Source organism: Ptychodera flava, unplaced genomic scaffold, assembly GCF_041260155.1.
Source record: "Ptychodera flava strain L36383 unplaced genomic scaffold, AS_Pfla_20210202 Scaffold_30__1_contigs__length_3116999_pilon, whole genome shotgun sequence".
In the NCBI taxonomy this organism is placed as follows: domain Eukaryota; kingdom Metazoa; phylum Hemichordata; class Enteropneusta; family Ptychoderidae; genus Ptychodera; species Ptychodera flava.
This window is the reverse complement of record NW_027248352.1, coordinates 925,001-947,770: the sequence shown is the minus strand read 5'-3', so window position 1 is coordinate 947,770 and position 22,770 is coordinate 925,001. Positions and strand designations below refer to the sequence as shown.

Here is a 22,770-nt window from a genome sequence, read left to right as displayed (position 1 = left end):
AGTGCTTGGCTACATTGTGCAGTAGTGTATTTTGATGAAAGTAAAAAATTTATGGATGACTGCGATACATGTAGGAACTCTATTGGTATTACATTTACAAGTCAACCTAACTCAAAACGTGATGAACCTGATACTTTCAGTACTTATCGTGAATTAAGAAGAAAATGGTAATATTTAAACCATTTGGAATATTCATTATTCAACGCAACATCAATCCAAGGTCTCAGAATATAATGTACAGTTTAAAGGTTGGGGAAAAGATCCCAGGGATCGAGTTTGTTCTAGTCTGTAAGAGGATTATGAAGGTGTCATAGCCTTTTGTTTTTCAATGAAATTATAATCTAGTAAAGTAAATTTCCTGGCAAGACAATCTGATGCCTGAACCATGCCTTTAACTCCTGAAATCCCTATACTGGTACATTGGTTACACAGATCGATTTCTATAATCATGTGACTGTACAGACGATGACAGCTCTCCTGAAGAAAATGAAAACAGACATAGTCATAATGACTACATGTACTTACGCTGTGAACATGTCCGCAGTTATCAGAGGAATATACGGTTCATGTGGTCCCGTTTTGATGAGCCATTGTAGAGACTGTGTGTTATTGATGTAATGGACAACTCCATTGTTCCCTTTGATGGCACCTGAATTGCAAGACAGAAAGTCAAGTGAGTTTACAAGTCAAGTACATCATGGTTTTGAGATGACTGTACATGTATTCCACATGGTTTACTCCCTGTACATCAATGACGTTGCAGGTGCTACTGTAGTGTCATTTGCTTGAAATTATCAAAAGAAAAATCTCAATGTTGTATGTTTTGATATCTTTATCCAGCGTGTAACTTCAAAGTGGAAACACAGCAAATACGTAATGATTCAACATGAATGAAGACCGAATTTTGGTCAACAAGTGCGTTGTATGTTTTCCACAGTGCATGGTGCTTAATATGTTAATACTGTACTTTGAATTTTAGAATACTTTTAGGAACAAAGCGAACAAAAGTACTCACTTTCTATAAAAAAGTAACAAAAACATAGTCAGAATTTGCATATTAAGTTGCATAATTCCAGTTCATACTCTGTTTTTTTACCATCATGGTTTGAGTGACTTACTAGTACATCCTATCTGATGGGTTGCATTCAGTCTTCGTATACACGGTTGAAAACTTTTGATATTCACATAAATCATATCTTGTGTTTTTCTTCCTTCAGCTGAAATTAAACATATTAAATGTATCAGTAGCAGTACAGAGGTAACTTTAATTTTTGGTCATTTTTTCTCTTTGTTTTCATAGAGGCTGTTCAATGTTACAAACCACTGTGTAATTCTATCATATGAAGAGTAGTCTACGAATGCGAATGTCTGACATAGTTACAATAGCAACTAATAAAGGTTTTGACCAAAATGTTTACGACATGATCTTCCCGCTTCTACTGTCTGTGTTTGGTCAAGGAGGTGTACCACCTCAATGACTGGATCACAGCCAATTTATAGCTGTCGTAAAGTTACACCATGATTACTGGGAAAACAGAGAAAAGCCACTGATTGTGTGACTCACACTATGCGTTCTGTCACGGTGCCATTGAGTTAGCATACATTTCTTCCATGTTCTGATTGTTCACACGTCGCATACGGGGAAATGCGGTAGAGGGGACAAGGAGATGTCGGCATGGGTAAATAATCAAGGCTGATTACAGACAAATAACATAGACGAGTATTATGGGCAGCGAAACGCATTTTAAATAGTTACACACAGATTAAAACAGCGTAAAACCGGCGAGGTTCGTTCGGGCAGTAATAAACTTGGCAGGAACAGTGGAACAAAACAAAAGACGATGGAAAGCGAAAGAGAGGGACTCCCTTTTGAAAGAAGTGGCTCTCGCGCCGGGCAATGACGCTGCAATCTAATATATTCCCAAAATCGACTAGATTCAAACAGTGGCTTACCTATGACAACGGCTAAAAAGACGAACACGGCGAATTGTACGACATGTATACTGAAAGTCGCCATGATGGGAGATTGATTCTTCCTCTTCCGGTTTTCCTCGTCATAGAAGGGACCCCTAAGTTGCTAGTCTTTTTGATGGGTGGGTTCTTACGTCACAAAGACAGTCAACAGTGGAGGCGCTGTAACTTGTGTGGGTCTTCCCACTGAACGACCTCTTCCACGCCGCCCTGGAAGATATCCTATAATGCATTGCTGTAAGCCCAACGCCTAAACCGGAAATAGGCTCATTTGGCGTCAAGACACCAAGGCCGATAGGGGTAGTGCGCGCGACAGGGAGCCTGTCACCTGGGAAATGGAATGTGTCATGTGGGAATGCTCACGTTTAGTCACGGAATATGAGATCAAAGGTCATAGGCCAGGCTTTTGCGCAAGTGCTTCCCTCAAATAACTATTGCTGTTCGTACATATATCTATACTGCATACAACTGTACAGTCTTCTCCGCTACGTGACAGGGTACCATACGTTGTGAGTTCGAACCCGATTGAAACCACCACATTATAGACAAGTGCATGAGCACAAAGTGAGTATCATTTTTTTGTCATTTGTGATAGACTTGTAACAGAAGGGAATGAGACGCAACAACTGTTGCAGCACTATGACTATGACTTATCCATATCTCATTCATTTTACGTGGAAATGTAGAGACTCGCAACATATCTCTATTCATAATAATGGTTTTGCTTATCAATGTTTTCCTTCATGTTATTCCTTGGTGACATATTGTATTTGAGCATTGACATTGACATTTTATGATATCCATTGACATTTAGAAAATCTGGAGTTGCACACCTGTCACATGGGAATGAAAAGTCTCTCAACACATCTTCAACCGCTAGCATGGAATTATCTATAAATGTTGATCTTTATTTTCTTTCCTGGTGACATATTCTGAATCATTTTGAGCATTGACATGGGAATCTTGTTGTATTGATTTGCATTTAGAGCATTCAGAGTCACACACCTGTCACGTAGGAATTGAGAGTCTGTCAACACATCCCCAACAACCATAATTGTGTAACTTATCTATGTTTCCCTCAATTTTCTTTCTTATTGACCTATTCTGAAACAATTTGAGCATTAATATAGGAATTATGTTGTATTGATTGACATTTAGAGCATTCAGAGTCATGACACACATGTCACATGGGAATGAAGAGTTTTTTCAACACAGCTCCGACAACAATATTTTATGTCTTACACATCTTCTCATATCTTTTAAGTTTTCCTCATCTATTCTCAACCCCTTTAATTTATTACATTTGAATTTGTTTTATTACTTGTAATTTAGACCTTTGGAGTCCACACCTGTCACGTTGGAATGGAGAGTTTCTCAACACAGCTCCAACCACAATATTTTGTGTCTGACACATCTTTCCTATCTTTTAAGTTTTCCTGACCTATTCTAAACCCTTTTTTATTATTGCACTTGAATTTTGTTCTATCACTTGTAATTTAGACCTTTGGGAGTCACACACCTGTCATGTGGGAATGGAGAGTTTCTCAACACAGCTCCAATCACAATATTTTGTGTCTGACACATCTTCTTCTATCTTTTAAGTTTTCCTCACCTATTCTGAACCCTTTTTAATTATTACAATTTTATTTTCTGGTATCACTTGTAATTTAGACCTTTGGGAGTCACACACCTGTCACGTGGGAATGGAGAGTTTCTCAACACAGACCCAACCACAATATTGTGTGTCTGACACATCTTCTCCTATCTTTTAAGTTTTCCTCACCTATTCTGAACCCATTTTAATTATAACATTTTCATTTTCTGGTATCACTTGTAATTTAGACCTTTGGGAGTCACACACCTGTCACGTGGGAATGGAGAGTTTCTCAACACAGCTCCAACCACATATTTTGTGTCTGACACATCTTCTCCTATCTTTTAAGCTTTCCTCACCTATTCTAAACCCCTTTCAATTATTACATTTGAATTTTGTTTTATCACTTGTAATTTAGACCTTTGGGAGTCACACACCTGTCATGTGGGAATGGAGAGTTTCTCAACACAGCTCCAACCACAATATTTTGTGTCTGACACATCTTAATATCTTTTAAGTTTTCCTGACCTATTTTAAACCCTTTTTTATTATTGCACTTGAATTTTGTTTTATCACTTGTAATTTAGACCTTTGGGAGTCACACACCTGTCATGTGGGAATGGAGAGTTTCTCAACACAGCTCCAACCACAATATTGTGTGTGTGACTCATCTTCTCCTATCTTTTAAGTTTTCCTGACCTATTCTAAACCCTTTTTTATTATTGCACTTGAATTTTGTTCTATCACTTGTAATTTAGACCTTTGGGAGTCACACACCTGTCATGTGGGAATGGAGAGTTTCTCAACACAGCTCCAACCACAATCTTTTGTGTCTGACACATCTTCTCCTATCTTTTAAGTTTTCCTCACCTATTCTGAACCCTTTTTAATTATTACAATTTTATTTTCTGGTATCACTTGTAATTTAGACCTTTGGGAGTCACACACCTGTCATGTGGGAATGGAGAGTTTCTCAACACAGACCCAACCACAATATTTTGTGTCTGACACATCTTCTCCTATCTTTTAAGTTTTCCTCACCTATTCTGAACGCATTTTAATTATAACATTTTCATTTTCTGGTATCACTTGTAATTTAGACCTTTGGGAGTCACACACCTGTCACGTGGGAATGGAGAGTTTCTCAACACAGACCCAACCACAATATTTTGTGTCTGACACATCTTCTCCTATCTTTTAAGTTTTCCTCACCTATTCTGAACCCATTTTAATTATAACATTTTCATTTTCTGGTATCACTTGTAATTTAGACCTTTGGGAGTCACACACCTGTCACGTGGGAATGGAGAGTTTCTCAACACAGACCCAACCACAATATTGTGTGTCTGACACATCTTCTCCTATCTTTTAAGTTTTCCTCACCTATTCTGAACGCATTTTAATTATAACATTTTCATTTTCTGGTATCACTTGTAATTTAGACCTTTGGGAGTCACACACCTGTCACGTGGGAATGGAGAGTTTCTCAACACAGACCCAACCACATATTTTGTGTCTGACACATCTTCTCCTATCTTTTAAGCTTTCCTCACCTATTCTAAACCCCTTTCAATTATTACATTTGAATTTTGTTCTATCACTTGTAATTTAGACCTTTGGGAGTCACACACCTGTCATGTGGGAATGGAGAGTTTCTCAACACAGCTCCAACCACAATATTTTGTGTCTGACACATCTTCTCCTATCTTTTAAGTTTTCCTCACCTATTCTGAACCCTTTTTAATTATTACAATTTTATTTTCTGGCATCACTTGTAATTTAGACCTTTGGGAGTCACACACCTGTCACGTGGGAATGGAGAGTTTCTCAACACAGACCCAACCACATATTTTGTGTCTGACACATCTTCTCCTATCTTTTAAGCTTTCCTCACCTATTCTAAACCCCTTTCAATTATTACATTTGAATTTTGTCGTAACCACTTGTAATTTAGACCTTTGGGAGTCACACACCTGTCATGTGGGAATGGAGAGTTTCTCAACACAGACCCAACCACAATATTTTGTGTCTGACACATCTTCTCCTATCTTTTAAGTTTTCCTCACCTATTCTGAACCCTTTTTAATTATTACAATTTTATTTCTGGTATCACTTGTAATTTAGACCTTTGGGAGTCACACACCTGTCACGTGGGAATGGAGAGTCTCAACATATCTCCAGCCACTATAATGCTGTGACTTATTCTTGATGTCCTACTTTTATGTTTTTGTGAGCTATTCTGAACCAGTTTCAACAATCAATTTGGAATTTTAGTTATCTCTTGACATTTGGAGCTGTCGGAGTCACACACCTGTCACATGGGAATGGAGACTCTCAACACTTCTCCAAACACTATAATGTTGTAACTCATCAATTTTCTCCTTCATTTTATGTGTTTATGAGCTATTCAAAACCAGTTTGAGCAATGACATTGGAATTTTATCTGTATTGCTATTTGGCCCTGGGTCGGAGTCATACACCTGTCACGTGGGAATGGAGTCTCTCTCATACCACATAAAACCTCATAATGACCATCATCCTTGCCACTTATACCAAAACTTTCACAAACAGTGCATGAATCTCTTGTAACAATAATCACAGCAATCATGTAGATATCAAGATAATGGGAATTTTAACATTCAGTCAATTTTAAATTCTGTGAGCAATAAGAAATAATGATGATGTAACTTAGTCTATTATGCACTCACTAAACATATTTCCTGAACAGCTGATGTGTTGTAAGAGTATTTGAAGAGACATTTATTTGAGAAAGTCATAATGCATTTTATCATACACTTTAACACCTCTTACCATCCCCCGTCAAAACATCAGATTTTCATTGTTGTAAAGCACTACACAGGTATATTAAGTTGTCTTGCTATGTTTTCTTTTTGTACTCAGATTTGCAGTTGACTATGTAGACGAGGTACTTTGCAAAGAAGCAGTTGTCTTGTGTCAAGAAGGAAAGGCATAAGCCTGAAGATGCAGACATTAGCTTTGTATAGTAATAGAGATTTTGCACATATTAGGGTTGGGTGAAAAGTTTTGAGCCTAACTATGAAGGAGCAATGCCAGATCAATGAAGCTTGGTTTGAATATATTTCAACTCTTTAGATGACAACCTAGAAAAGGGACAAAATATCAATGGAGAGAACTATTCTAACCTGTTGAGGGAGTTTCGGGAGGCTGACAAAAATACGACGAGGGAAAGTTGAGAAAAGGTGTCTTGTTCCATCTGGACAATGCTCCACCTCACAAGTCAGTCATTGACATGGCAACAGTGCATGACTGCGGCTTCAAACTCATTCTACGTGCCACCATACTCTCCTGACCTAGCACCCTCAGACTTTCATCTCTTCCCCCACATGAAGAAATAGTTAGCTGAAAAGCATTTTGTGTTTTTAAGGCATTTTTTGTCATTTTTGGTCAAAAATCTTTTTCATAAAACAATAATTTCATAGCTTTGATATTTAGTATACAGGTTCAAAGAGGTTATCAACATGTAATATATTCAAAATATGATAAAATGTACAATTTATAATTTTGGAGCAATATTTGCCATTTTGGGTTAAAAATTGTGTTTCTAAAATCCTGCTTGTCTGATAGCTTTGATATTTGGTATACAGGTTCCTATGGTCATGCTTGTGTGATATATTGACATTGTGATGAAATCTTCTATTTTATTTTGACACAAGTTTTACCATTTTTTGTCAAAAACTTTGTTTCGCAAAAGTTACTCATCTGATAGCATTTTGTCAAACTGCCTGAATAAGTGTCCACCTAGTGTCAGAGACGGATTGCAAAGACACTGTATAAATGACAGTTTTCTAGGCCTGGTACTGATGAATGTCTGTGTAAATATGGATCTGTAATGAAACATTCTTCTGTCATAACAATACATGGTATTGCCAAGGGACCTCTGCACTCAGTATATATTTGGTGTTATGCTATGTACGTCCTCTATACTGTCCATGCCTAAAGTAGCTACAGGAACTTTGACCCTATGTTTCATTGTTCTCCTTGTGTAACGGTACTTCTAGTCTGTTTGTACATCACTGTATTTACACAAAATGAATACAACCTGAAAACTCCTGCATGGTAAGCCATGACAATGTTGTATTACCTATGTGGTCCAGTATTTTCAAATAGCTCAGACGTAGTACACTCTGACTCAAAATATTTAGCTATGAAGTATTTCACATGTACTTACATATTTGCTCTGCTTCAAATGCATGATTGACATAGCTACGTCTAGAACACTACAGTATGTATTCACAAAATGGGAACACGATTAGAAACAAGAAGTGACATACATGTGAAACACAAAGTTCAGTTCTAAAGAGAACAAGTGATTGATCTTCATGAAACTTGTGGAAAGAGCATTGGTTGCACTGAACTGTTAGCAGAACAGGAAACAGGCAAGCTGTGTAATTGAGGAGTTGCCAACAATGTCAAATGCAATTATCGTCTAGGCTGTAAATGATTAAACAGGGAAACTCAAGCAAATTGCTAAAACTCTACCAGATTTTGTTGAAACTTTGTATGCAGGTTCTTTATGGTGATTCCAGTCACATTTGTTCAACTTGTGGTTACAGTTTTGAAAATTGTCTTATGTATTTAGGATCTGTTTGTCCCATTGCTATGGAAGTTGAAATGCATGTTCCTAAAGATGACCTCCAGTATCTAAGTTGGAGACCTTATTGCTTTTGTCGTTCTTTTTTTTCTGGTTTAAATATTTCTTGAATGGACCAATTGAAACAGAATGTGAGCTTGACGGTATTTTTTATCATTGCGCTGGGTGACCCATTTGTTGTTTGATTTTATAATACTGTCCATGTAGCTGTAGCTGAATTTGACCTTATTTCTTTTGAGAACTTTGTAATTTGCAATCCTTACATATATGTTATTTACAATATATATATATATATATATATATATATATATATAATATATATATATATATATATATATATATATATATATATATATATATATATATATATATATATATATATATATATATATATATATATATATATGCATGCATGCATGTCCATCCACTTCAAAAACCTACCATCTTAGTATTGATGTACAGGAGTGGAGATAAGAATTGGTTCCAATGACAATTTCAATTTCAGTGCCAAAATATACAAATGAAAGGGGAAGTTCACCAAGGATGATTTTGACAGTGGACATATATTATAAGTGATTCATTGTTTATGCAAGGATACTCAGTATAAACAAAAGTTACGTAAATACTAGCCTGGTTTAAGCGTGGGTGAGTGGAAGATGGTCCCTTCCATATCACATAATGCAAACTCCAAGCTTGGAGCTTTTTTCCATGATTCAAATTACATGGGCAACTTCATATACTATTTCTATTGGTTTTTGTAAAAAAATCTGTGAGTTATAAATGGCGAAAAAAGCTTTCACGGGTAAATGACTACAAAATTAGCACATATTCAAAAATCATTCTTGGTGAATTCCCTTTCATTAAAAATAGGAAAAAAAACAGCAAATAGCTAAAACTCTGTAACCACAGACCAGCTTTGGTTGAGACTTGGTATGCAGGTTCTTTAGGTGTCAAGTCACTTTTGTTAAAATTGTAGTTAAATTTTGATAGTTGTAGTTTTGTGCAATTTTCAAGTTTTTTGTCAAAAATATTCTTCCCATTGATTTGAAATTTTGAAGACATGGGGCTAGTTTCTGTCATATATATTAAAATTGTGGTTAAATTTTCATAAATTTTATGTAGTATATGAAACATATTTACCATCTACCATTATCTTTTGTTCAAAAATCATTTTCTCCAAAAAGTTTTTGTCAGATGCGGCTTCGAAACATGTGTGCTTGATTCTGGATTGTCTTCTGTCTTAGTTCTTAAAATCGTAGTAAAATTTTCATCTTTGTATTTTTGGGCAATCTTTCGCATTTGTGGTCAAAAAGTAATTTTCTCTGATTTAATGATTTATGGTAGGTAAAATTTATTGTAAGACCGTCAATATTTGTAAGAATTAGTGTATGACTAGCACAACAGGAGACTGCACTCTTATTAACAGATTGAAGTCTATGCGCATCATGTTTACAAGTGAATGCAAATTTACCAGATTGTATGTTGTTGTTACATCGTTCAAGATAATAAAATATATGAAAGGTATCATATTGTGTGTTGTCCTACTTCAAATATTTTTGTCAATAATACATAAAAAGAATTGAATAGACTTAAGTTCACTTTACGTCATTTTCAGGGTAATAAGACTGATTGATAGATCACCACAATGTCATCAGCATTAAATAAATAGTATATTTTTATATCGACTATTGAACTCACAACTGTCGGTAAGGTTATCATTGTAATTAGTGAATAGTATGAGGGAGAAGACTACTTTTAAGGTAAGATGAGGATGTGAATGGCTGATGTCCATAAACGAGACATAGATGTAGCAAAATGCGCACACCAAAGGCAGATGATACCCCTTTTATTGTCAACATATTTCAGTCAACAGCTAGACAAGGCCACATACTATTTTTCTTCTTCAAACAGAGAAATAAACAAAACCAGGTGACATACTGAACTGGCGTTTCGTGGCAGCAAACTATAACATCATGTTCAGGGTATTATATGTTATGCAGCAGTCAATGTAATCCCCGAAGGACACCACCTCGGGCAATAGGGGTTAAATGTGGGGGGGATTAGACTGTTTGCCATGAATCTATGCCCGAGGGGGTGGGGCATTGCCTCATATTGATCCCCCAAGTCACTTTCACGGACTTGCACAGATTTTAAAAATGTCCCATTCATTGCGGTGGGGATTTTCAAGATTGTCTTGCCCCAGGGGGTGGGGCATTTGACAAATTTCTAAGACTAATTCAAGAATCCCCAACAAAGCTTATGCCCTGAGGTGGGGAGGAAGGGGGTTGACATTGACTGCCGCATGACAAACATGCAGTCTGGAATAGGTCCCACAGGAAAATTGCACAGAAGTTAGGCACAATAAATATTTGTTTCCAAAATAAGTATCACAAAAGTAGTAATTTCACAGTAATTTCTAAATTTCTCTGAAGTACGATAGCCTGCAAAATATAACGCCCTTCGTTTAGAGGCGATATCAGGTCAAGTGCACAAACATTATCACCAAATAACAATTTTGCCACAAATTCCATTGTATGACATTTAGGGGTGGACCATTTGATATCCGGGGGGGTCTGGAAGATTTTAGAAAACGTTTTTTTTCCAGCAGATACAAGGGGAAATAATTCTGCCTTAGATGATTTTAGATAAGTGAACACACTCTGTAGATACATGCATATCATCTCTTGTGTGTTGACCAATAAATAAGTTTGTTCTCTGGTATGATTCCGACATGGACAGATTGCACTGACAAGTCAAATGACAGAATTTCAGAAGATGTTAAAACAAAACTGTCACCGTCAAGTATTATAATCCTTGGCATATTTGGCCAACCAATAAACCAATTTACATTTTCAAAAAATAAAATCAAAATAGAACTAATTTTCAATTTTCAAATGGTTTTATCATCTTGATTATTAGCTTTTAGGCCTATTTCTAAATTTAAAATCTTTGGGCTGACATTGGAACGTAGGAAACAGGTATGTAATGTATGGGTGTGTATACTGAGGATGGCGCTTTGCGGGCATTCAAATTCCCTCTGACAAACTCTATTAACAACAATGCACATTTCTGTTTTTCAATTTACAATATACAAAATGTCCAATTTTCCAATTTCATTTGGGGCATGGCCCAGTATCTTTTCATTACTATGGTAAAAATAACTGTATTGAATTGGAATTAAGGTGTAACATTTCTCAGTGTGACCAAATATATACCGGTACTGGGGAGGGCTTGGTTATGATAATTCGGAAAAGATACTCTAAAAAATTAGCGGGAATGAGGGACTGGTCAGTTTCTTTGGCCAGGGAGGCCATTTGATTCATTGGGTGACCCTGTGTTTTTACTTTGGTTATGGTGTCACCTATTTTGAAATGTCCAATTAGGGGGGTCAGTGTGTTTTTCAAGTTCGGCGCGGGCTCATACTTGCCTAAAATGCATCAAATGCATCGTGCTAGCCATGAATTTCATCATTCAATTTCATATTCGGCGCGTAACTTTAACGATAATGAGATATATTTTCACAGCCCGTCCTAGTGCAAAACGTTAATATATCAGACATACATATATCTGAGATATATGTATGTTTAAAATTATTCGGCACGCCCTTCACGCGCATTTCTTTAAAATATCAAACAAAATATTTCAGCATGCCCTTCAGCTGCATGACTTTCATACATCAGATATATATATATATATATATATATATATATATATATATATATATATATATATATATATATATATATATATATATATATATCAGAGATATCTGGATGTTTAATATTTTTGGCGGCCCCTGGCGCAGTACATTAATATATCAGAGATATATGTCAGAAATATCTTGATGTCTGTAAATTGAATGTCTGTTTTGCCAAGTGTACTAATCATTATGAAATCTACAGTTCATATGAAAAGCATGACAAGTTCCTGACAATGTATGTTTCTTCCATGAGAATTCAGTATTAGAAAGCAACATGCACTAATATATCACAATCACATTTTTCTTACAACAGTTCTGGACATGTTGTTGTGCATAAAAAGAATGGCGTACATTCACAGTTCATTCAAAATACTGTATTAAAACTTTACAATTGACACGTTTAAGTTCTTATTAGTGACATGACAACAGTTTCATTGAAACACTAAATCAAGTATGTAGAAGTCCGTTGATTTATGATAAACAGATTGATTTGGCAACATCGCTGCATTAAAAAAAGTCAACATGTGGGGGAAAAAATAATGCCCCACAAAAATCTTCTAACCCCCCCAGGATATCAAATGGTCCACCCCTTAGGGGTGGATAATAATCCTACATTTGTATCGAGATTTCAAACAGATACAATGTTTTCATTACATCATAAACAATATCAATCTGATTAAAATCAGATATAGAGTACCGCAACGTCTTCTTATGCGTACGCGGTATTCTCTTCCTGTCGCCTCTTATATTCCTGACTTTGTACACAATAGAATTTCAATGGATAATGGTAGTTTTAGTAATTCCTTGGGAGACAACTGATTGATCTTTGCATTCAAAACGGCTTACAGATTTTAAATGGTAGAACTGCAGGGGGTCTTTATGGAAAACCAACTTGTTACAAGGGAAATGGATTTAGTACAGTACATTATGGTATTGTTACAAAGAATTTGGCGAACCGTTTAGATTATTTCAAAGTATATGCTTTTACACATTTCTCTGATCATTGTCCAATAGGTTTTTCTATAAATATAAATAATATTGTGAAGCAGTCAGTTGATGTAGAGTGTAAACCATGTTCAAGTAAATATTTTTGGAATTATAATGCTAAACAAGATTTCTTAAATACTCTGCAAAGTTCATCTATTCAAGAAGACTTTAGAAATTATAATATTGAGTGTCATAGTTCCAATTCTTGTGATAATATTGTAAAAGTATTTGAAGGTATTATTCACAAAGTCTCAGATCGCTGTTTACGTAAGGTTACGCCGAAATTGAAAAGAAGAAATCAAAACGTGGTTTTCAGCCTTGGTTTGATAAGTCTTGTTTTCACTTCGTAAAGATCTTAAAGATTGCTGTAAATTGTTGAATCGCTACCCAAATGATCCACATATTAGAGGGAGATGTTTCACTCTAAAAAGAGAATACAAAAAATTGTTAAAATATAAACGGTCAACTTTCAGAAAGAGTCAATTAAGGAAATTAGAAAGGGTTTATTCCGAAGACCATAATGATTACTGGAAATTGTGGAAGGATATTTCAGGGAGTCATGTCTGTAAGAATTCGACTCGTCTATCTCTCCTGCTGAATGGTTTTATCATTTTAAGCAGTTAGGTGATTTTCTTGTGAAGAAACTGATAATGTTTCTAAACGTATCATATCTGAATTAACAAAAATGGAAGCTGTCAATGGATATGATGTGAACGTTATTCTTAATTCCACATTTAGAGAATTAGAAATATTTAGGCTTTGCATAAATTAAAATCAGGGAAATCCCCAGGTGTCGATGGTATTTTGAATGAAATGCTAAAATATGGTGGTTCTTCCATACTTACTCCATTGTGTTCATTATTCAATGTCATCCTCAGATCAGGAACATTTCAAATGCTTGGACAAAAGCATATTTGGTCTCTGTGTTCAGATCAGGTGATACATGTGATCCGTCAAATTACAGAGGTATTTCTATAAATAGTTGCCTTGCAAAATTGTTTACCTCTGTGTTGAATAATAGGCTTCTAAACTTTCTTAATAGCAATGGTATTCTTTCGCCATTTCAGTCTGGTTTCAGAGCAAAGAGGAGAACTGCAGATAATCTTGTTGTTTTGCGTTCTGCTATCGATCAACATATCTATGCGACATTTTATCAGTCAAGCTGTAGTCCCAGTCGTAGGTACCTTTATTGTTGTTTTGTAGATTTTCAGAAAGCATTTGACAGGGTTTGGCGTACAAGTTTACTTTGGAATTACAGAAATATGGCATTAATGGTAATTTTTATAGCTTAATTAAGTCCATGTACCACAACATTAAGTATTGTGTGAAAAGTAACAATTGCTTTACTGAAGAATTTGAATCCAATTAGGAGTTAAGCAAGGGTGTAACTTAAGTCCAACTTTGTTTAATATTTTTATAAATGATCTTCCCAGTACATTTGGTTCCAGTCAGGGCTGTCCTATCAAACTTAGTAAACTCCTTATCAATTGTCTAATGTATGCTGATGATCTTTATTGATTTCAGAATCTGAAACAGGCTTACAAAGCTACTTAGATAAACTTCATAGTTTTTGTCGTGAATGGAAATTATCTATTAACATAAAGAAAACGAAAGTTATTGTGTTTAAACAAAGTAATCATCTTTTAAAAGGAGTTACACTCACTTACAATGGAGTGACTCTTGACTTAGTGAAAACGTACTGTTACCTTGGTTTTGTCATTACCCCAAATGGTAGATTCAAAGGTAATTTTCATAATCTTAAATTGAAGGCAATGGAAGCTCTTTTCAACCTTCGTAAGGGCCTTCAGAATGGTTCACTTTCTGTAAAAGTTGCATTATCACTCTTTGATAGTTTAATTGTTCCTATTATGACATATGGCTGTGAAATATGGGGATATGAAATTAATGACAAATGTAACTTTCTCAATGATGTTAGTATATCTTATTATAGATTTATCCTAGGAGTATCTAAACATGCACCGTCTGATGGTGTTGTTGGAGAGCTGGGTAGATATCCAATTCACTTTATGGTGATAAAGCACATGCTCAAATACTGGCATAGATTAGTTTTATCAGATGACATCTTACTGAGATCTGCTTATACATCCAGGTTGAATTCAGATTTGTCTAATTATATACAAAGCATTTTGAACTCTTACAGTGGGAGTGATATATGGTCTTGTGTTTGCAATATCAATTCCACAGTTAATAATGTATATGATAGTTTTTGTGAAATGTATGAACAAACATGGCTGAGAAACATTCATAATGATACGAGGAAGTGTGGAATGCAGAGGAATAAGCTCCGAACTTACAGGCTATTTAAGACAAAAATTGAATTTGAAAGTTACTTGCTAGATATAAGATCTTGTACCTATAGGAGGTGGCTGACAAAACTAAGAATTTCGGATCACAACCTACAAATAGAACTGGGTAGAAGGTCAATTCCAAAAGTTCCTGCAAATGACAGATTGCAAGTTTTGTAAGTCTTTAGTTGAGGATGAATTTCACTTTGTTATAGAATGTCCAAAATACAGAACGTATCGAGATGGTCTATTTTCATCCACTAGTTTGTATAGTCCAGGCTTTCTTGATTTTAATGATAGAGAAAAGTTCATATATATCTTTACTCACGAAAACAAACTACCTCTTGCCAAATTTATTTCTTGTACGTTAGTTTCTCCCCCAGCAGCAGCTTCATCAAGTCCTTGAGTGTGTTGTTGAGCAATAAAGTAAAGTATTAAAGTTTAATCAGATCGGAATAATATGTAACACAGGCATTTCTCCGGTAACACTTTGCGGTAAAAGAGGGCTCGGACAACACTTCATAAAAGATTTTTGCATCACTGTTTTGTCAATAATGATCTGGCAAACCGGCGCTACCCACAGGTTATCCTAACGTTGTTTGGATAGTCGTTCGAGCCGGGTGGCCGCAGGTCGCCGTTTACTTGGGAAAAAGAGAACGGCGACCTGCGGCCGCCCGCCTCGAACGACTATCCAAGCAACGTTACGATAACCTGTGGCGCTACCATAGGGTATACCCGATTCGTCCAGCTGGGTCGGAAGCACATACGAATAGGGTCGACTAGACTAGTGCTACTACGGACCTCTCTTGAAAAATTGAACTCTCATCGACACTCTTTCTACGTATTCGATCGCCAAGATCGCGAGACTTCGCAAAAACCAGAACCCTACTCGCCGATTTGATTATAAACGAGACGTAAATACAGAGAGCATACAGAGGGCGTAGCATGCGGAAGTGCACATACACGTGACCTGTCAGAATTTTTCCCACATGACAGTCTCCGGGTGCGCGCGAACTCCATAAGTGCCAAGGCGAGCGGACCGGCTTCGCTCATCCAATCTTGCCGCATATGGCAAGCAATTGCGATGATGACGAATGCCTTATTTCCAAAAATCAGTAAATGACATGCTTTATCCATCCGTACTTCAGTGAGACACGTTCCCCAGTCAGTAAATGACAATGGGGCCGGGGTACCCAGGCCTCCCACAAGTATCAGAGTGTTCACAGCCCCGTGGATTGTTGTAGCGAAGCCAGCAGTTTTTCTCACAGAAACAAGTTGCATAATTCTTGTAGCTAAATACTTTGTACTGCACGGGAGAATTATTTCTCTATCCAGAGCTTTCGACAACTATCCAGCCGTCTTTATCAATGGTGTTGATTAGCACCACTGCGCATGCGTGATCTTAAAATATTATCCCAGATTCGGGGAAGTTGATACCGTCCGCCATCCCGATTCAGCGTTGGTTTATGTGTTCTTATGTATATCGCTTCCTTAATACCTCTCTTGAACCAATCTGGCTCCCGATCCAAGATTTTCACATTTTCTACCATGAAATTATGACCCGGGGAATCATTGTGAATCTGGGATAATATTTTAAGATCACGCATGCGCAGTGGTGCTAATCAACACCATTGATAAAGACGGCTGGATAGTTGTCGAAAGCTCTGGATAGAGAAATAATTCTCCCGTGCAGTACAAAGTATTTAGCTACAAGAATATAGTATGTCTGCACAGATGAGTCTGCATCATTGTATTAAGTTGCATAATGTACTCAGTAAACGTTGTCAGGTACATGTTACATGAAAAGTGACTGAGGTCGAAGTGACTAAGGCACCGGGATTGTTTTGACCACAAACAACGACAAGAGGGTGTGAATTACTTAGATCGAAACGGACAGGGGTCGAGGTGACCTGCTGCCCCGGTCCTCAACTGCAGGCCTGACATCCTGGCTATGTTTACATAAGGCGTCCACCATTTTAGAAAATCGCTAAAAGTAGGCAGAAAGAAAGCCCCATTACGTGAAAACGCTAGGGGTCGATAGGGTCGGATGACAGTTTGACACATTTGGTACCATTAAGAGTCGAATGATACTACATTGACCGGGTTGACCATATGACTTTCATCAAAAAACGTCCGGGGAAAAGTGAATACATTTGGTGTTTGACAAAACTTTACAAAGCATCAATTTTTCGATCAAAAAATTCACGCGTAGAACTAATGAAAATTCGTAAAAAAATACCACTGCCTTGTACATCAGGCAATAAAATGTCGTAGGCGTGAAAATGAGTTTATTAGAAAATACACAGTGGCTCTTAAAATTAGTTTAAATTTAGCGTCTTTACCGTGGTATCGCTAGATGGCCGTCATTTTTTGAAGCGAAGGCGAAGTGGTGGATTCTGGGATATCTTCCAGGGCGGCGTGGACCTCTTCCGTGGTCTTTCTGATGCCAAGTTAGTTATTTACAACCACAGTAATTACTTCTTTATTGTAACTTCACTCAAAATTTTGAAGGCTAAGTGCGTTAGAACAAACACTGAAAATGTTACAGGCGTGAATTTTATATTTTACTTTATTGTTTCTACGTAATATGAGTGTCAATTCAAGAATCAAAGAAGCAGCCGAACTAAGTCTTCCTTTTTCTCTCTATAATTTACGCTACAATGTGGCACTAGGCAAGTATAATAATGGCGTTTAAAGTACATTTCAAAAATTCGTAAACAAGCATTTGTAGGTGAAAAAACTCTGCGGTAAAGTACTATTCAAATATAGTGTGCCTTCCCCTCCCCCGATTAAATTTAACTGTCCAATACGTGTACAAGTACTTGTACTCGAGTTGACATTTCTTGCTGACATCGGAATAATCAGTCTTTATGATAAAAAATCTTTAAAAATGAAAAGTCTTACAGACCATAATGAATGTCGTCACCTTGCCAAAGCGTGTTAAACGCGATAGTGAGTATGCCGGGTTATTGACAATCACTTCTGGTCATGGTACGATTTGAATCTTTCCCGAAAACAAGCAATCACGATGACATAGAATATACTGGTCTCCTTTCGTTGAGAGTAAACTTACAATACTCTTTAGGAAGCCGTCATTATTTACGGCCGGAGGGTGGAGAATTTGGTGCACAATGAATTGAAACACTTCTCACATTGCATCATTTCACACATTAATTTCTCAAAATTTTCGATGCCAGAGGGGGGACACACTTAGTCGCCTGTTTTCTCCAATTCTGCTCTGCGCCTGCGCGCCCCATAGAGACATATGTGTACCTTTATATACATGAAAAAAGAACATGATTTTTTTACTTACCTATATATACACGTCTATGGGGCGCGTAGGCACAGAGCGGAATTGGAGAAGGCAGGCGACTGTGGGGACACCCCCCTTCGTACTCTCCCCTCCGGCTGTTCTTACAGTTTTTACTTTTAAAACACCTCTCAGATTGCACCAGACTGCACCTTTGCACACACCAATTTATCAAAATGTTCCACGTAAGAAAGAAGACAACCTCCCTGACACTTCAGCCTCTAGTGTGTTCTTCCCCCCTGTACTCTCAAATCCTGCCCTGTCAGATATCTTAGTGAAAACCCAATCATAATACCCATCCAAAGTAAACAATACTATATATAGTTGGATAATGATTATAGCGTGAATTTTTATATCTACATTTTATTGTGACTTTTAATATCATTTTGTTGGTTTCACGGTACCTTTTTTCAACCGTCATGAGAAAAACGATGATAGCAGGGTACAACAGGGTTTGAAAAATCCTTAGTATTGCTGTATTTTTGTAAGTATTAAAAATACATGTATTGATATTTAATTTTTCTAAGTGGGGGGTCAGTCAAAATGTCTTAGTTAGAAAGAGGCTAGGGTTACTCAAATTCATCACGGCTGGTAGGGGGTTACTCGAAATGTCAGAGTTTCCGATGAAATTCCTCCGACCCCCCTCCCCCAGGCCGTCAATTATGACGGCTCCCCTATCGGGGCGGGGTCATTCGTTTCGGTCTGAGAACACCTGCGATGGTCCGATGTTCGCTAACCCCCTTCACCCAATACCGTAAGATTTTGGGTATCGTATACAGTAACTTCAGAGCTGTTCTAGACTATTCGTTTGAGGAAGAAACAAAATATATCATAAACAAATCTGTAAAAAACATCGCAGATCATCGGTGTTATATCAAAACGCCGTTCATCATATGAATCTTGAGTACCGAATTATTGAATCTAAAATACCGCCATAACCCCGTCTCACTCACCTGAGAAGACAGTGAAGCTGAGTATTTCAGGAACAAACCAAAACAACACCTTCAAGTTACCGACTAAATATAGATAATGGTAATAATTCTCATAGCACCAAAATACGTAAATATACTGAACATATATCAATCATTTTGCCAAATCATATCTCTACACGCATATTGTTTCCTTTCAGTACACAAGCTGTGAAATAAAGCAAAACAATCGAGTTTTATCATACAATCCAGACCATTTCTTGTTTTGGAAGATCGACGCATTGTAAAGTTTGAGAGTCTGAATATCTATCCACCAGGCGCATGCTACCTTAATGTAAATATGCTCATTTTCCTTGTCCCCGCTTACATAAACATAAGTGCCTCGGTTACCGTAATAAAGTGTACGATTCTAAGTTTTAATCATTTTACTTTTTATTTCTGCAGTAAATCTTTTTCAGGACTTCGACGCATGAACTGTAGTAGTGATTGAAATGGCCACAGAGCAATGAAACTTAACCGACTGACATACAGTGCCTTGGCAATGTCAATTCATATCCAGCAAACTACACACAGCAAACTACACTATTTTTACCATATTGCTACAATAAATTCTATGAAAGCAAATAAAATACGGATGGATGCATGTACAGTACTCAGTACTGGGGATTTCCTATGCATAATCCATAATGAACTATCGGAGATTCTTCGGCGAAGGTCGACCATGTCTCCCCACGGGCACTCTGTTGTTCTGAATTGATTGTCTGAATGAACTAAGCAGCTTATATGTAAATACGAACTTTGATGATAACTGTGTAAGAAATTTATAACAGAATGCCGTTGAGATTGAAATGCCGACTTAGCTACAATACCAGATCAAGGTCAGACCGTGTCTACGTGAACGTCACAAGCGACCACATCGACCGCATTATTTCGATGCTAAACGCCCTATGTTACGTCCATAATTTCATTTCAATGAATAAAACAGTACGGTAAGAGAGCAGTCATTGCGTGCCATGATTTGCATAATTTCTGTAATCGTGGCATATAACTATTATGAATGTTCGCAAAATAATTGATATGAAGTTATGCCCCTCTCTGAACGAAACAGGTTTTCCGTGTCATGCGCTTGTTTCAATTATCCAAGGCCTCTCGTATGATAAAAGTCAGTTATTAACACGTGACGTCATTATAACGAATATCCGGTTTCGATCTATGTGCAGTGCTTTTATGCAAGATAACCTAATTTAAGTATTTCATAACACTGTTCCTCTTCCACAGTTTTGAAAATGAGAAAATAAATTGTCATCACATATTTGATATTTCAAAGGAATGCATCTCCATGGAAACCTGAAGTAGGAAACAAAATTATCTTTTTTGTTATTTTGACAACACTTTTCTAAATTTTAATCATGTAATTCCATTGATGTTTGTGTTTGTTCTAAATTTTAATCATTTTAGTAGCAAATCAGAACAGTTCATATTATTTGGCGATACAAACGAACATAATTTGTATTCGTATGACGGCATCGAGCGTAAGCGCCTGTCTAAAATGGCTTGTAAAATGTAAGTTAATAAATTTAAAAATTGTCAAGAACAACTGGAAGGCTAAAATGTTTGTGAAGAGGAACTGCAAATCTAGAATATAGTCATGTGTTTGATAGATATATATTTATATAGATAGATAGATAGATAGATAGATAGATAGATAGATAGATAGATAGATAGATAAATAGATAGATAGATAAATAGATAGATAGATAGATAGATTGATAGATAGATTGATTGATTGATTGATAGATAACTGACTTCTAAAGAGGAGGATATATGATGCAAAAATATAAGGAATAAAACCTAAATTTCCATCTAGTCTCTGGGCCCAGACCTAATGTCAATAAACTTTCAAGACACAACCGCCCAAACACGCTAAAAACGTTTCTACACAAAGTCCACTTGTCCAATAGAACATGTTAATACCTGTCCTGTACAAAACCACAGCTGAGCTGAGTAGAAGTAGAAGTAGATAGAGGCTATACCAATCCTATTGACGCCAACGCGAACACACCTTATCTTATGACCTCACAAGACCTCTGTCATTTAGCCCCTGGTCCTGATAGTGTGCACATATAACTGTATAGCCATGAATTCCTCTCTCACCAACAAACGTTATTCCTGAGACCATAAATCTGCATTGTAACCATTCATAGTGTAGATTTGTTTTTCATGCACTCACTGACTGCATTGACCAGTCAGGGGAACTTAGTAACGACGTCCATTTTCTTTTAAATTTACAACTGCATTTTCGTTCTGGCAAGTACCAAACGTGAATCGTATGTTAGCTGATAAAGTGTAATAATATGCATTTGTTCTTTGTTAGGTATTTTCAACTGATTTATTTTTCACATCGCCATCGGCAGTAATCAGACTAAATATGCCCCAGCGTTCAAGCGAACTATAGTTTGTTGACTTTTCAGTACACTGTTGTTATCGTTTGCACCGCGGATCTGTTGTCTGATATGTCGATGAGTTAGAGCGGTTGCCAAGGACAATCTTACTGGCAGTTGGATTATACTGGCAGCTACATGATCGTGCAGATAGCTCCCATTTTACGGAACCAATACTCACAGCTACACAGCATATATTTAATAGTTCATGTTCAAGGCAATGCTATTCATTCATACGATTTATTGATGTTGAAGCATGTGTAAATTATGATAATGAATTAACATCAATTGAGTTTAATCAAAGTATCTCGCCGCTTGCACTGAAAATGACTATTTGAGTAAACTTCTCAATTTCAAATACTTTATACTCTATGGCATATTTTTACGGGTTAAAATGTCTCATATAAGATTTTCTAAGCTTTGTATATGCACACAGTGGAAAAGAAGAGCAAGTTACCAGTAATAGTGTTTTATTATTTTTTTTACTCAAATCGGTTATCACCCCTTATTCTCCTCCCACAATTATGTCGACATGCGAGGTAATAGCCTTGAATTGCAAATGCATCACATGCACTGTGTATAATAGGCCTATATAGCATTAGTATTGTTGTTGTTATTGTTGCTTCTGCTGTTTCAAACGTTTTCTAGTCCGGACAGAAATTCAACTGTCAACTGTATTGACCATCGGAGATTTGGCCTATACACTTACTAAGAGACTGACTACTGCGTTTTTTGGTATGATTCAGTGAGTGGAACAAGAAACTGGATGTCTCAAACTATGGCGGTTGGTTCAAATGGCGCGGACGCCCTTACCAACATTGAACCTTGCCGTAAAGAGCAAGAAGGTTGTAAATTGTAAATGTTTTTACTCATACACTTCTAGTGTGCAAATTGACAAC

General features: G+C 36.7%; 1 protein-coding gene across 2 annotated transcripts in view; it reads right to left on the bottom strand.

Moving 5' to 3' along the window:
* LOC139127300 (nicastrin-like) overlaps positions 1-22,770 on the bottom strand; it is a 222,620-nt gene that overhangs the window by 18,150 nt on the left and 181,700 nt on the right. Inside the window, exons 1-3 of one of the 2 annotated variants that reach the window (XM_070693219.1) lie at positions 1,954-2,104; positions 1,119-1,217; positions 526-649 (exon numbers count right to left, since the gene is read on the bottom strand). In XM_070693219.1, coding sequence (XP_070549320.1) covers positions 526-649; positions 1,119-1,217; positions 1,954-2,017 — 287 coding nt within the window. In that variant the 5' untranslated portion in view covers positions 2,018-2,104. Of the gene's footprint in view, positions 1-525; positions 650-1,118; positions 1,218-1,953; positions 2,105-22,770 lie in introns of those variants that run through there. The other variant, XM_070693220.1, reaches the window with a different exon arrangement.